Source organism: Meleagris gallopavo, chromosome 5 (genome assembly GCF_905368555.1).
Source record: "Meleagris gallopavo chromosome 5, MGAL_WU_HG_1.1, whole genome shotgun sequence".
In the NCBI taxonomy this organism is placed as follows: domain Eukaryota; kingdom Metazoa; phylum Chordata; class Aves; order Galliformes; family Phasianidae; genus Meleagris; species Meleagris gallopavo.
Window position 1 is genome coordinate 24,081,624 of NC_139408.1, and position 16,224 is coordinate 24,097,847.

General features: G+C 39.1%; 1 protein-coding gene across 6 annotated transcripts; it reads right to left on the bottom strand.

The window, feature by feature from the left end:
* Positions 1–289: 289 nt before the first annotated feature.
* Positions 290–16,191, bottom strand: EXD1 (exonuclease 3'-5' domain containing 1). Of its 6 annotated transcripts, XM_010711323.4 has the most exons (12): positions 15,896–16,191; positions 15,275–15,343; positions 14,262–14,313; positions 12,619–12,746; positions 10,886–10,953; positions 9,675–9,761; positions 8,519–8,623; positions 8,315–8,395; positions 7,975–8,118; positions 7,052–7,243; positions 2,020–2,097; positions 290–1,647 (listed from the first exon to the last, which is right to left on the bottom strand). In XM_010711323.4, the coding sequence occupies exons 1-12, from the start codon at positions 16,020–16,022 to the stop codon at positions 1,483–1,485; spliced, it is 1,296 nt and encodes a 431-aa protein (XP_010709625.2). In that variant the 5' UTR covers positions 16,023–16,191; the 3' UTR covers positions 290–1,482. The 6 variants fall into 6 exon arrangements, with proteins under 6 accessions (XP_010709625.2, XP_010709627.2, XP_085080902.1 ...); XM_010711325.4 differs by lacking the exon at positions 8,315–8,395; XM_085224776.1 differs by having other exon boundaries at positions 8,315–8,623.
* Between the last annotated feature and the right edge of the window lie 33 nt (positions 16,192–16,224).

A 16,224-nucleotide genomic window follows, 5' to 3' on the forward strand; every position in this document is an offset into this window, starting at 1 on the left:
TCCAACTATTCCCAACCCCCAATATCCAATACCCTCCAACTTCCCCCATTTTTCTGTAATGGGACCAGATGGGCCCAGGTGATTTCAGTTCTGGAAATACATTACAAGCACTTCTGTGCTGGTTCTGAAGACCCTGCATATTTCATGTCACAACTCACTGACTTCTGGGAATGCACTGCTGCTTAGAAAGTCTTGTTCCAGATGAAGAGTGCTGAGAAGGGGCCCAATCCAGCATCTCCTAGTAGACTAAATCAAACAAGTCTCAACATCCACATAAAAAGCTGTAAGAAACATTTCAAACCTGTTTTATTTCTCTAAAGTGAAGCAAGATAAAAGAACTGTACACTTCAAATACAGAATACTGTTCAAGATTTTAAAAAAAATACAGAAAAGTGCACTGCCAAAAATCAAACCTTCCAACTTCTAACACTTCCAGAAGTATATCTAGAATTTCAAATAACCTTTATTTAAATACTTCTGGTCTAGTATTTTAATGAATAACAGACAATGCAAGTACACTGGAAATAAACAAGTTTTGCCTATCTTATTTTTCTTGGGGAAAACGCTAGACATGGTTTACACTAATTTAACTGCTTTCCCTTACTTTTAGAACAGATGCTTTTCTGTATACACACATTACTGTTACTGTCTTATCAATATGAGTAACACTCAGTAGTGCTTACAGAGGTGGGCTGCGACTTCGTAAGCAGAATGCTGCATTTGCCAGTTAGGATACAGTAATTCTGTCTTGGCAGAAAAGAGCCTTTTTTTTTTTTATCATCTGTACACCTCTGCTGTTTTTGCCAGCAATGCTGTTCAGTAGGGTGTGATCTGTTGCACTCTCCTATGCAAGTCTTATACAGCTGTGCCAAGAGACTTATCTGTCTATAAACCAAGCCCATATGAGCTGGCCAGAATTTTTTTTTTTTTTTTTAAGAACTTTCCCAAGCAAACCCTTTCTAATCACAATGAACAGGCATCTTACAAGCTCCCCCATTCACATATTTGGTTTGAGTGAGAGTTTTACGTACCTGCAACAGTTGAAAACAAAAACACCAACACAATTTAACACAACGGTATGATAAAATAGATTGAAAGAAAAAGTCAATAGCCAAAATAGCTCATGGGAAAAAAAGATCTCGAAATCGATTTTAAATCAGAAATTAGGATTAGAGAGACCATTAACATTTCCCTTTAACAATCTGCTCACCTGTCCTTATAAAGAAGAAATTTTTGGTTGGTGCTTCTGCATAGGGAATAGCTCCATCTTATTCTTTGAAAGTCTTCAAATACATAACATAAGCTTATCAAGTTACCTGCACCAAAGATTTTTACAGCCAACCTGAGATTGGTCTGAGGATCTCCTACAGACTTGACACTTGTTTTTGACTTTCTTCCTTTCACTTCATAAAGTAGATCCTGACAGTTGAAGGATATGGCTTGACACTCAGCTTCATCAGGGAGAAGATAGTCCCTGTCATCTCAGTGGGTTTCTTCTTTCTGTGGATTTCTCTCATTTAATTCTATGACTGGTCTGATCAAAAGACCATCCTCACTTATTCTGTACTCTTTCACTGCTTTCTCTCTTCGCAACTTCTGGATGTCTGCCAGCTCACGCAGCTCTTTTGGCAGCTCCATGCAAGTAGGCTGATAAGGAAAAAAGAAAAGAAATAGAAAAGAAATAGAAACAATGCATATGCATACACATGCTCTACTTTTGTTGGTACCAGATAAGGGCTTCTTCTGATTTGGCAATGAAACAGAGCAATCATTTCTTATTACATCTACAGCATGAATTAACTATCTGCTTATACAAACACTATACTGGGGGGGGAAAAGGAGGGAAGGACTTCAGCCTCTCTCTCAAACGCAGCCTAAAGGAAAAAATATTAGACCTACTTTACTGTTTATGTCCTTATTATGCAGATCTTCAGAATTTAAGTGGTATTTTGCATACGGGATTAAGATTGCTCCAGAGATCTTCTGTAAGACTAACTTATAAAGCCTCAAAAGACTTACAGTCCATTCAGGTTTCCTTGCAGGAGTCACTGCAAAAGCACCTCTCCTGGCTTTTCTCCAAATCATAGTGTTTCTATCCTAAACAAACAAACAAGCCTCATGTAGAATAGTAGTCAGTAGTTCGTAAGTCAGTGGAACAGCTGCCTAGGAAATTCACAATGTGTAGCAATTCCAACACCAAAATCATTTATGTACCTACAATGTTTCAGATCATGGTATAAATATTTGCACAAAAGCTTTAACACAAACAGCAAGGTGTAGATCACCTAAGATTCCTGAAGTGAAGATGAAATAGCTGAACAAGCAACTGTAGCAACTTGCTTAAAACCTGCCCAGAGACTCACAGACGGGAAGACAGTAAATATTTAAAGAAGGCCTATAGGAAGATACAGGAAGCTACATGTTACTAAATCAGATGCCCATGAGCTCACTGGCAGAAACACTAAGAGCAGAAAGAACAAATACAAAGGTTGGGTTCACCAGGAAAGCATTATCATAGCTTTTGTAAAGGGTAGGTATGTCTCTCAAAACCTGCATCTAGAAGTTTGCAGAGATCCAGAGGAAGGTCAAATAATACAGAGAGGATTATAGAAAAAAAAATAGAGCACTTACCTGAAAACCCCACTCACTCTGTTTACCCATTCAAATTTACATCCAGCTTCCTGAATGCCCCAGTATCTACACTACAGTGAGAGGTAACCTACATCCTCATTACTTAAGGCCAAGCTGCATGAAAATTCCCTTTACAAGATCAACATGTGCAGCCCTCACTCACATGACAATTAGGAAGACTTGTTGTTCAAGCATGCAATTTTGTTTACAAGGAGAACAGACTTTCTGCCATCACATGCCATGAACATGCTATCTGGTACCACATACTGCACTGCATCTTATCTACTGCAGCCTTACCTGAAGTGCACAGGGAAATCATTTCTGCTGCACAGGGATAATGGTGGTGAGCAAAAACTCTACAGTTCCAAAGCTCTCCTTGTAAACTGTCACCACTCAAAACACTGCACTTCTGCAAGTGTATTTGCTTGGTTCCCAGGCAGTATTTCTTTCTTTCTTTGAATTCAAGTCCTACACATCAGAACACAGCAGTATTTCAAAGCACCTAACCACACACAATACACATCTATGAGGAAAAGAAATTTAACACTGCTTCTTTTCTAGCTCTTTTCTAGAGACAGAGCTGCAGACGCATAGAAGCCCACATAACTTCATGTCTGTATCCACAAGGAGAACAATTACTCCTGGCAGAAAGTCACACTGAAAATATGAGAAACAGCATAAATCTTCAGGTTGGGAAGTCCAGGCTGAATTCCTATTTGGTAATGGCAGATCATTGCTTTGAGAAAGATGTAGAAGCATGCAGCTGAGGATTTTGATAGTGAACTACTAGAGTTCAGAATTTACTTTTTCACTGCTGTTTCGAGGGTAGAATGTTAGGTGCTTAGAAGGAAACGTCCACTACTCAGAAGATTCAAATGCTCCCTGCACAAAACCACAGAAAGCATCAACATACAGGGATACAGAAAACTGAAGATCAATGAGATGCCTTTCCTTTTCATTTGCCCCACAGCCACTCTCTTCTCCAAGTACTATATCAACTAGAGTGCTGCATGATCGCATTTTCTGGCTGCTGTAGTCAATGGAAATGCTTTCCTGTTGCTAACAACTGCTGGCAGAATGCTTGACACCCATCTTTTCTCTTTCCCGAAAGAAGCTCTTGTCCATGGATTTGCATCATGCCACCTTTACAGTACATCTCCCTCAACCTGGTATACCAGTTCACAGGCCAGCTACTCAGTGCATCTTCTGTTACTGCTGAAACAGCTATCAAGTGACAGAAGACTGCACTTGACCATCCAGAAGGAAGATGGAAGTCTTGCCAGAAAGGCTGCCCAGAAATATTCTAGTTCTTTGCCATTTCCAGAAAAACATCTAAAAAAGAAAACAAGGGGAAGAAAATATGGATGAAACCTCAGTTGAAAACAGCACTATCACTGGTGACAGCTGCAAATGTTCATGGAAATTACAATCTGTGTCGAAGATTAATTTACGTACCACTTGCACAAAATACATAACTGCTACTCATTCTGCTCATTCAGGTTTATTGCTGCAAAAGCTATAAAATATAACTGATCCATTTTTATTTGTACCATCTTACCCACAGCCTCTGATAATCTAGGACTTTGTTCTCATCAAATTCTTCACAAAAACTTTACAATAAGGAAAAGCACCAGCTTCTGCTGAAATAAGCTGCAACAAAACAAGCTCACTCACTAGCAGTCATGAATTTTCAACAGACAAGGCAAAAACAGGCACTGGTACCTGCAGTTATGCATAAGTCTGAAAACAAGCACTCCTGAGAATCCTGCATTTACCCAGGAAGTGCTTCCGACATTCTGCCACTACTGGAGCCTATTTGGATACACAGGAACAACTTCTCACTGAAGAGATTTCCCTGAAAAACTGACTGTAGAGATCTGGCATGCAGAGGCCCAAAGAATGCCAAAGATAATTACATTCATCAGCCTGACTCACTTGTCTTTCCTCAACTCTTACTAGATGAAGTAACTCACGAAGGCAACTGTGCAGGGTTGGCTTTCCTCCATGAGGAGGCACACTCACTTCTTCCTACTATTTCCAAGATTAGGAGCAACAGAGGACATGTTCAGCCTGCTCCCAGAATCAGAATCCCCCAGTTAGACAAGTTGCTAACTGACTCAGTACTTATTGTTCAACATTGATTGTTATTCAATTTACAGGCAACCTCAGACTGGAAAGCCAAAGCATCTTTTTTCACTAAGTATATCCTGATACTGTTGTAATACACAACAGTGGTTGGCATGATGAATTTCTGAATTCTGCCAGTGACCCAGGGAAAATCAGCAGGATACTACAATGCTAATCCAGGCCGAAGTTCAATGTTTGACTCATTTCTTTCTAGATCTGTGTCTGTGAGAGGGGAACAGCAGGCCCACCGACAGGGAACAAAGAAGGAAAGAAAGAAAAAAACAAATAGTGGCAACATTCTGAGAAGGAAAATGTGCTAATTATAATAGCAGACACACAAGTTACTGGGATTGATGCCAAATCAAATAAGCTTCTGAAAAAGTGAGGTTCTTACTCTGATCCACCAGGGAGCAAAGAGTCAGTCCCATGACTTCCAATCTTTCCCACCAACCGGAAAACAGAAACAGAATAGCAAAGTTCTCTGGGAGCTGCAGTACATTTCTTCTCTTCTGAGACTCCCAGTGCACTACATGATGTGATGATACAGAATACCAGTCATAAAATACTAAATACTAAAATCATAAGGCCAGGACAAAAAAAAAAAGAATACATTTAACTAAAAACCCAGGAGATTTGCTTGGGGTTTAAATATATATCAATTGATATGAATACATATTAAACAGTTTTTCTTAATACAAGAGTTTAATTTGTGTGATTATCTTGTAAGATACAGAAACAAAATGATTAACAGTGAAGTAATGGTGAAAATGGCTACTTTTACTGTCCATTCTACAAGAGTCTTCTTAAATGTGATATTAAATAGGTCTTCAAAATGTCATTTGAAGTGCTCAGGTTCAAATTAATGCCTTGGCTAATCTTATGGAGTAAATGGATTTACAAAAGAATTGGTTTCAGACACCATTTAAAAATTCTCCAAACAACCCAGGGCTAAGTACTATTTTATCCTCTGCACTTTTTAAAGATTGCTTTTTTCCCCGTGTATCCCTTCTACTTTTGCATGCATTTTCCACTGGAAATCCAGATATCAAGCTCCCCCCTCTCCCCATTAAACAAACAAGTTATTGAAAACTAAAAAAAAAAAAGCAAACAAACATGTTTTAAGATCTATCTACCTGTGAACCAACTGTAACCTCTTGTGGTCAGGTAAATTTATCCCCTACTACATCCTTAATAATTGGATTTACTGTTCAGAGCCCTAATATAGTACCCAAAGGATTCAAGTCCAGGACTGAATGCTTTGTTACACCGGGAAAATAATTTCATTTTTTAAGACAGATCTGCATCCAGTTTTCCTAATAAATATTTCAAAATATTTCCAACTGCAAAAAATGAGGTAGTGACATGATCTAACCCAAATTAGTTCCTTATTCATCATGACAGAACGGATGTCTGACCATTTATCTTTTTCTTTATTTCAACAGCAGCAATATCTTTCACAGTCACTGCAATCCCCGCTATGATTTCTTCACTAAAGACACTGAAAAAGACCCACAAATACAACTGTCTATTTTGTCTGCACAGAACTGATCTTTCCATTAGCAAAGAAAGTGAAGTTCCTTAGCAAAAAAAGCTCACACTTCTCCCCTTTTAAAGATGACTGAGGAATTACAGAGGAGTCCACCACCACACAAAAGCCACTCGAACATACCTGGAAGTGTATTTATGAGACAACAGTACTCAATCTACATAACTAACAATGAGAAATGTTACCTGATTTTATTTTTAGATAACTCAGAAGAGCAGAAATCAGGAAGAAATAAAAATCATTGGGCAACAAAAGACAACATTTTTCAAGAACAAGTATATTCAAAATAACTCAGAAGTAATGATGACATGACTGGAGAAAAATAGAACAAGTTTTGGGGGATAATGTCTCCTACCAAAATAAAGCAACTCTGTCAACTCCAGATAACACCACTTCACAACTGCCTGTCTCTTTTCATGTCTACACCCACCCACCATCCACTGAGCCCAGAAGTTCTGTGTCAGACCAGAATGAACAGAACACATATATGCCTGTGCCTGAAGGGCTGTAGCTCACTATCTGCAGCACAAACTTAAGGTGGATTTATGCTAACAGACTGACTTGAAATGCAGCCAGATAGATGTAGACACCATCACTTTCACTACTGAGCACCAAAAGCAAGATGTGGCATAAAGCAGGGCATACATCTGTCAAAAATGAAAAGACTTTAATTGGGTCTTCCAGAGTTTATCCAAATGAGCCTTGGATTATTTCACCGAAATAAGAAACAAGCTAGGACATTCCTACCTTTAGGCTCCCAAGGTGATCTTCAGATCCATTCTGTGAAGTATTTAAGTAAGCATGTACCACAGCTGTGAGGTCTGCCATGAAGTTATCCATTAGAGACGAGCGGAGAAGCAGAAGGTACATAGCCTTCAGAGCAAGTACTTGAAACAGAGAAGCTGGAAAGGGTCTCAAGAACCACATATCAGGATTCTCCTGTGTATCCCAACAAGAATTTATTTAGCAAACAAACAAGAATTTATTTAAGAAGTAAGAATTATTACAAAGCTTTTCATCACATTCCTCTGCTGTTGAATCTCCAGATCCTGCTATCTACTTCAGTGATACTGAATGCTTGCAGCTTCTAAGGCCACCTGTGTACAACCCTACAGATATCAGAGGTTTTGGAGGTGGAATTGCTTAAAACACAGCAACAGGGAAAAACATACATCTTTTCCAGTAGTTAACACTAGGTTCTCTCTCACCTGTCTGCCTGAAACTAGTAGAATTCTAAAGATATGGCAAATGCCACTGAACCACTACTCTAATTCTTCCATACTAGTAGCACCAGCATCAAGTTTCCTTTTCCTTACTTGACTCTAGATTCATTTTAATCAATTTGTTGTTGGACTAGGTTTCAGAATTGTTCTGGATATCATAATACACTTGACTATTCTTACAACTTACACATAATCTCCATTGCACAAGTTCTGCGTTTCTTCAATACCTCAGTTTCAAATAAACTATTGGGAAATACTAGCAATACTAGAAATACTGCAGCTGAAGCTTGCATCTGTCTCCCAAATGACTGTTAAAAAATGTCCTTAACTACAGCAATCCAACCACTAAACAGTAGTATACTCTTAAAAACTACAATAAAAATCTGTAAAAGGGCAAAGCACAGTTTACAAGTCAGTTTTCAGAAAGTGCCTCACTAAATCACCCACCAAAGCCATTTGCTGCTCATGCTTCATGAGGGTTTTCCATTTGGAAGGTATCTTCAAGTGCTGCATCAGACACTCCTGTAATGTGCAAGTGCAGTGTGGAAAGAAGCCACCCGTTGCCACTGAGAATTGCAGAACATCAGCAACCTGTGATGGAAGGTATTCATATGTTATGACCACTATCTGTTAACCCAAAGCAAAGCAATCAACAGCCAACAGCAGTAACTGCACAGAATGATGTTTGCTTTTTTCCAGTCTGGTTTTATTCATTTTGCTCCTTACAGTGAGAGCTGAAACAGACCGCACATCTTGTCTGCTCCCAACCACAATATCTAAAGGGTACCTGCGTGTCAAAGACATTGTCAAGAAGTACATTGTACTGGTGAAAGAGGCAATCTGAGATCCAACGGCAGTCATGCATGACCTGGAGTAAAAAAGAGCTGTCAGACAAGTATGTGCACAACCACAACTTTTCTGGTGAACAGGACACATATATATACACCACCCCTACTACCTTAAATGTTCTTACACTCCCCTCCACCCTTACCTTCAAAATGTTTTTATCTTCTAGCACAGTTTGTAATCCATTTCTGAAAGCTTGAGGTCCCAGAAGGAAAATATCAAATAGAAAAATATGACTTTTTGTTGCCATCTACAACAAATAGAGGTGCAGAGATGGGTGAGGAACCAGATTTGAAGGTAGGAGAAAGTGCACTGTTACATACAAGACAATGTCACATACAGATTTATGCTAAGGGAAGCAGGCTCAGCTTCTTTAATGCTAACCTATGAGAAAATCTTTTTTTCAGACATGCAGAGACACAGAAGCTAGAAAGAACGATCCAGTAGTCTACTATAGACATTTTAAGCCAGCATTTTGAGACATATCAAAAGTAAACTCTAGCTGAAGTACTCCAAATAAATTCCTACAACTATCCCTTTTCCTTTCAAAAACTGCTACCAAAAAAAAAACAAAGGACATTTTCCACCACACCATTCCAGATAGAAAAAGTCTAAATTTTACAGTCTATTCTCAAACTCGTGTCTTAACAACAGCTGATATAAATTCATCACTTCACCATGCCACAGCAGGTGGACACTTCTGCAAGTCTGAAGTACGAAACTCCCACACAAGTTTTTGCTTTGCTCAGTCCTAAGTCTATTTAAAAATAAACCAAGGTACTTTTGAACAATACTCCTTTCCATCTCTTTTTTTCAAATTTTTATAACACAGCCATCAACCAAGATATTTTATCTTCAGAAAGATTTTAATCCTTCCATCTAATTCAGTTATATTGGCATTGTGATTAGGTAGGCCTTGTAGCTATTTAATAGACAACAGTTGTACTACTGTAATATCTCTACCTCTATTCAAGTAAATAGAGATGGCAAGCCAAGTAAATTATATTGTTTTTGCAGACAAATGTTACACATATGCTATACAGTTTATATTTAATAAACCTTATAATTTATACAATATATAAAAACTACTTTATATTAAATATAGATTACTTATTAGATTGCCTTACAGTGACATAATTGTTTCTGCAACAGGTCTTCCATAAAACACTTAATCTGTCTAGAAGAAAATCAGATCCATTTACCAAAACAGTTATGTAAGTCTTAAACACAGGCTAATCTCAAAATTTTTCCCAGTTTTGCTGCTATGTAGGGGCACTTGTTGGAAAACATCTGTTTTTTACCTGAAGCCATGAGAGTTTCCCATTACGACACAAATTAACACCTTCTCCAACAACACTGATAACATCCTGTTGCTTCAGGTGCAGCACCTAATGACAAATAGGGCTAAATGAATAGTGTTAGAGACTAATAGACAGAGAGACAAAATAAGTAGACAAATATAAATCACAAACAACAAAACTCAAGTATACAGTGATCCAAGAGAAACAGGCAGTATCAGCCCAGTTAGAGACATGGCATTACAGAAGTAGAAACAATGACAGATTTAACAGAGGTCATGGATTAACTAAAGAATACAGACTCTCCTGATCTCCTCTTCAGAAATTTTCTTAAGTAGGTTTCAGGAACTTCCTCATGATCACAAAGGAGGTATTCTTTTTGGACAAACTCATCTTCTAAGGTATAAGAAATCAAACTGCTACTCTCACAGATACCAGAAGTTCCCAAATAATTAAGATAAGCTAACCCATACTGCAAATGCAATATAAAAGGAGCAGGAAAAAAGCCAGCTTCTTTTCAAGCTAAAATTAGATTCCTCTGCAGTCAGGGAAATCTTCCCCTGTGGTAAAGGGATTGTTTTATCCACATGTGCACTATACATATCATAAGCAGTACCCAGATCTCAGCTGATTTAGTTGCAAGACAAAATGGCATCGAAGACATACAGCATTGCTGATCTAATTCAGACCTAAAAGCACTATTAGGTTTAGTAAGTCTATCATTAGTTCTGAAGCAAACCTTCTTACCAAATTCACTGATGCTATACACAATTTAAAGAAAAAAAGCCCAGGTCCAGGCATTTCTGAAGTTCCAAATGTCCATAAAAAAAAAAAAGCACAGCCAATTTCCTCTCCAAACACTAACAAATCCTGGTACTGCCTTTTTAAGTAATTGCTCACTTACTAGCAATACTGACCCCTCACCTCAGTTCACAGCTGATACAGATTCTGAAAACCACAATCAACAATCAATGATATTTGCTGCAAACTCTTTCCATTCACATATGCACAACTTAAATATACCTTAATACCACCAACAACACCATTTCTACTTGACTTCAAGAAGCCAGTTACTATTTAGAACTCAAAATTCACTACAGCCCGCAAAAATGATTTCCAGTATAAGACCTCATGGAGCAATGCTGTACTGACAATTAGAACAGAAGAGGCTTTGAAGTCATATACACTGCATAAAAGCTTCAATTAATACTCACTGCTGGGCCAAATTTCTCCTGGAAACAATTAACAACTGTATACTCTACTTTCTCTTCTTCCTCCTTCCCTAAAATGAAATTTAAAAAAAAAAAAAAAAGATGTTTTCTCTGCTTGAATAAACTCTTAGAGATGGTATATATTTCAATTATAATATCACTCTAGTTCAGCAATTCAGCTCTTATTTCTCTACTTCCTGAACACACAAACAGATCATAGAATAAGAATTGGAGATCGCAAAACTTTGGTTTGGGAAGGATTCTAAAACTCATCCAGTTCCAATCCCCCTGCAGGAGGCAGTCACCTTCCACTAGACTGTGTTGCTAAAAGCCCCATCCAACTTGGCCTCGAAAACCTCAAGGTATGGGGAATCCACAGCTTCAGATTACTGAACTGCTCACTTCAGATGTGCACATTCTTCAGCATGAATCAAAATTCTCACTTTCCCATGGAAAAAATGATACTCAAAAGTTGCAGTGTGTTTTTGTTTTCTTTTGTCTTTGTGATACATAAAGGAAAAAGATTTCAATTAATGAAATTGTACCTGTTAGAACAGCCCTAACAGGCATTACAGGGAAGGTGAAAACATGTAACAATGACAGAACAGACAATGATACCACAAAACACCAACAGGTAAATGACCAAGAGCGCTAACAGAATCTAGGACAGATTTTAGCATTTTTGAACACCTGCCTAACAATATCTAAAACAGCAAAAGAAAGGCTTTCAAAGATTTTCCCTTCCCCATTCACACACCCACGACAGCACAAAGACAATGTTCTTAACTGAGATATTGTTCAATTTCAAAGATAAGGCAAAATTTTAAAAGCGTGTCAACCTTGCCCATTTTCTCCCCCCACTTCCAAGGCCATTGCAAGTAACCTTCCTTCAGCCTACATAAGTAATGAGTGCTTGTCAAGGCTCTGTAAGAACAGTGAGCCTATTACTTCTTAGATCCATACCTGTGGTTGTACATAGAGCAGGAATCACTCAGCCAATTCAATGCAAATATCTTTCAAGCATAACAGCCAGCACAATAACAAAGAGCATTAGCCTTAATGAGCTTTCATTTACTTGTCATGCCACATACAATTCAGGGGCAAGTATAAGATTAAATAATCACCAAAGAGAAATGTTTACCAACTGAAGCACTTTGACTTATCCAAAAGATCAATTATACTACTCTGCCACTTTTACTGTTGATGTGAACCACAGGATAAACATTCTTGAAAGCAGGAGTTTCTTTTTGATGTCATGTACATATCTGAAGGCAAAAAGAATGTCTGCAGATAAGCTCCGTGCCTATCTGTCCATGACCATTGTTCTTGCAGAGCACAGCCTGTCCAGATAACAGGCAAGTCAAGAAACTGCAGCTTCTAGGGAAGATACTGGCTAACACAAAGCAACTATACTACTTGACTGTGTATGGAAACTGTTGAGTCACAGCCTGAACCACTGATTGAGCACCTGGAGAAAAGACCAGGTCAGCCTCAGGAGCACAGATGAAGACAATTCAGCTGTGCAATGAGAAAGGGTGGAGCCTGGCTGCATCTCTCTCAAACCTTATCTAGCAGCTGACTGCCACCATGGAAGGCTTTTTCTGGAGATCCCTCCCCTAGGGAGTTTCCTCTGCTAAGCCAGATCCTCAGAGACAGGTGAACAATCTTTTCCCTTCCTTTGTAACATCTTCCCATCACACCGGTCTTTCTGTCATTACAACTAACATTGACATTACCTGGGAGGGAGTTCATGTTATTCAAGGCTCTGAGCTGCCTCTCTAGGGAAACACATGGAGAATTCCCCAGGCCACCCTGTGCTGTTCCCACGTCTGCTCCTTTGTTCTCTTCTACAGCTGAAGTGCACCTGCAGGAGCAAAGCAGCCATACATACGTAGCACAAAAGTAAAACATTACACACTGGATATGTGATTACAGGATTGGATATTTTAACAAGGAAAAATTCTTCATGCAATGCTATCCACCTGCATCCAACAACAAACAGCTACACATGAAGCAACTTCCTAATCATGTGTGCGCAATTCTAAAAGGAGAATTTGAAGCTATTCAAACGTGAGCTTATTCTGTCCCCAGGACCTTTATTTTACATGAAATTTGGGATATATGTCTGAAAGTAAAAAGTGAAAACACTAACCAAACAGATGCTCACTGCAAAGCTCAGCTATGAAGGTTTCAAGGGAAAAAAGAATTGCAAGGAAAGAATTGCCTGGCATAAGCTCAAGACCCCAACATCTGGGAATCTTGACACTGAATCCATAATAATTAAATCATTGATCAGATATTATAAATGAAGGCTAGTTTTACGAGTTCATAAATAGGTAAAACAGTTATATCCACTGAAACTTTGCTATACTTAGAAGAAGGTTATTCGATAACACAAATAGTAGCAAGTCAAGTCCAAAGAGTTGGCAGTCATCTACTTGAAATACATCACATATAAGATACTTCATTGCTACAACAGGACATTCCAAGACAAAAAAGAGTACTTCAGAGCAAAATATGGCTTACTAGTAAACATTTCTTTGTATTGACATAAAAATATGCCACTATGATTATAGATCACCATCTCATACAGCCCTGTCTCAACATAAAACAAAACTCTGATTCACATTTAGGTGTATCTGAAGAATCTTTCATCTAAAGTGGTATAGTGAAGGATTAATTCAGAAATAAATCTGCTACATAAGTGAGCATATGTGCACATGTATATCTGTATATCTGTTCAAAGCAAAAAAGAGACAAGGCAAAAGGAAGCAAGAACACTATTGCTGATTAGAAGTTCATGAGTTGGCTATATTTTAAGGCTGTTTGTTAGGTATCACTTCATTCTTGTCTTAAAAGGAAAAAACTATTCAGGTCATTCCAAAAGACTCAAAAGCAGCCATCTAAGAACCACAGACTGCAGGAGCTTAAAGCATAATTTTACCAGCTACCTAAAGCTGCTCCTATGTTAGTTTCAGAGCAACTGTATAAACTTAACTCCTATGTACAACTGCCCTGGAACTATTCAACAAACACAGAAGAAATGTTCATGGCAAACTCACCTTGAAAGCACAAACAAATCAAGATAGTTATACCTACGAACATCAATGGGAAGAAAAAAAGAAATATGCTACAGCCTGAAAAAGTCTTTTAAACAGTGGAAATCTGCTACTCATCCCCTTGCTCACCTCTTTTGAGGTGAAATACAAACTTGGCACAGTTGGGTTTAAACACCAGTTTAATGCCAATTAAAACCATTTTTACCATAATGCCAATTAACACCAGTTTAACACCAATTGAATGCAAGTGTTGGCCTCCCTACCCAAGTACATTCCCACCCCATCTTCTATCATGAAAGAAAGGAAATACTTCAACATACTCAGACAGCACTGCTATTCTCTTCTGTGAATCTGGTTCATCCAGCAATTCCACTGCAATAGAAGTAAACAATTTATATTCTGGTGCTGACTAGCAACCTTTTGACAGTTATTTCTCAAAAAAAGGAGAAATATACAAACCAGAATAGGACATGGCTATATGAGAAAAAACCTCGAAACGGATAAAATAATTTTAAACTCATTCTGGTGTAGGAATTTACACAAGTGGTCTGTAAAAAGGTGTATTTCAGAACTTAAGTATTTAAACAAAGCTAACTAATGGCTTGCATCCCACCAAAACCAAAGTCAATATAGAAATACAACTAATTACCTTACATATAGTTAGGTATACAGGTACACAGGAAAAAGACAAATGGACACAGTTAAGCACTTGAAAAGTTCAGTAGTTGCTTTCTAGCTACTTCCTCCTCATTGTTTCCAAAGCAAGGTTTTATAGCAGATGACAACAGAAGTGCACAGGACCCTTACATACTGGAAACAATTTATATGAGCAATTCCATATTTTTATCATTAGTGAATCATAGAAGTGCTTGCATAAGCAGATCATTTAGTGGAGACTACCTTCACCTGTGCAAGTAAAAAGCAAAGCCAAATTAACTAGAACATTTAGTAATTTTACTTCCCAACCTTGCACAAAACACAAGAACATAACCCAATGAATGTGTAATTACTCCTTCCACCTTCAGGAAATAAACAGGGAATGCATGCATCTGAACTGATTAACTTCAAGCTGTTATTTTCATCAGTGGTTCTACTGAGCTGTTTATTATTTCACTCATAAGCTTTAATGCAGGACAGTCACAAGATCTCCACAGAGTGGGGAATTATTATTTCACCAGCAAACAACAGTGGAACAAAAGTTGTGTGATTTATACAGCATTAATTCCCACTGGTTTTATTAGAAAGTTGTACAACTGAGGAATTCAGCAGTGACCAAAATTGGACTGAACTAAGTGCACGTGACCCCATGCCTCAGCACTCATTAAGGCCTCACCATTGACTATTTCTTGGCTGTAAAACACCTTTACTCCTGGGGAGCTCCTGCCAGTTTCCAAGTTCTTCACTGCAATAAGGGAGTAGAAAAAAAAAATGGAGATGCATGGGTAAAAGCTTATCACTTGTAGAACAAAGCAAGATGAGAGAAGCATGTAGTTCTAGTAACTCAAAAAATCCAGTAAACACTAGATTAAGGATTATATGTAACAGTTCCACCATTGTACAAAGCAGTATTTCTGTACAACGGTTCCATACACTCAACAGTTGAAATTTTGATCTGCTGCACTCATGTAATCTCAAATTAGAAAACACAGACAAATGGAGTAACTGTTAACTTTAGGGCTGCAATTTATTCATTCTGGTGCCTGCTTTAGCACTGGGGAACCACACACCCACTCCAGCCAGGCGCAGACTTAGCAGCCTGTAGGCCACAGCCCTGCGGGGCCACGCTCGCTCTGAGCTGGCTTACTCACAAGAAAACAAAAGAAACAAACAGAAGCCGTCAGCCCGTGAGGCAGCACCCGCCGCCAAGCAGGCTGCTGTAAGCCCGAGGCACCCGACGGCCCCCACACCGTCCACACTCGGCCGAGGGGACGCAGAGACTGCAATCAACCCCGACCTGAGTGCAGCAGAAGGTCGCGGCCGGCACTGACGTGTTGCAGCACGCCCTGAAACACGCCACACGTTAAGGTGAGCTTGACGCTCTTGTCCAGGGCGGCCTCCAGGCGCTGAAAGCTAATAGCCATAGCAGCCTCAACTCACACCGATACAAAGCGAGGCAGCAGCGGCGCCGAGACCCACTTATAGCGTGCGGGGGCGGGACTTCCACGGCCCACGCCCAATCCCGTGGGGAGCTCACCACACGGAGACGGCAGCGGGCGCTGCCCCGCGCACAGCACGCTGGGAGCGGTAGGCCGCCTCGGCTCACCTCGCTGACGTCGACCTGTC

Excerpts from the sequence above, each read along its gene's own strand:
- EXD1 (XM_085224776.1), bottom strand. The coding sequence starts at position 16,022 with ATGGCTATTAGCTTTCAGCGCCTGGAGGCCGCCCTGGACAAGAGCGTC. Across the intron at positions 10,954-12,618 it reads TAACATGAACTCCCTCCCAG|GGAAGGAGGAAGAAGAGAAA; the intron begins GTAATGTCAATG and ends ATTTCATTTTAG. Across the intron at positions 7,244-7,974 it reads ATGAGCAGCAAATGGCTTTG|GAGAATCCTGATATGTGGTT; the intron begins GTGGGTGATTTA and ends TGGGATACACAG.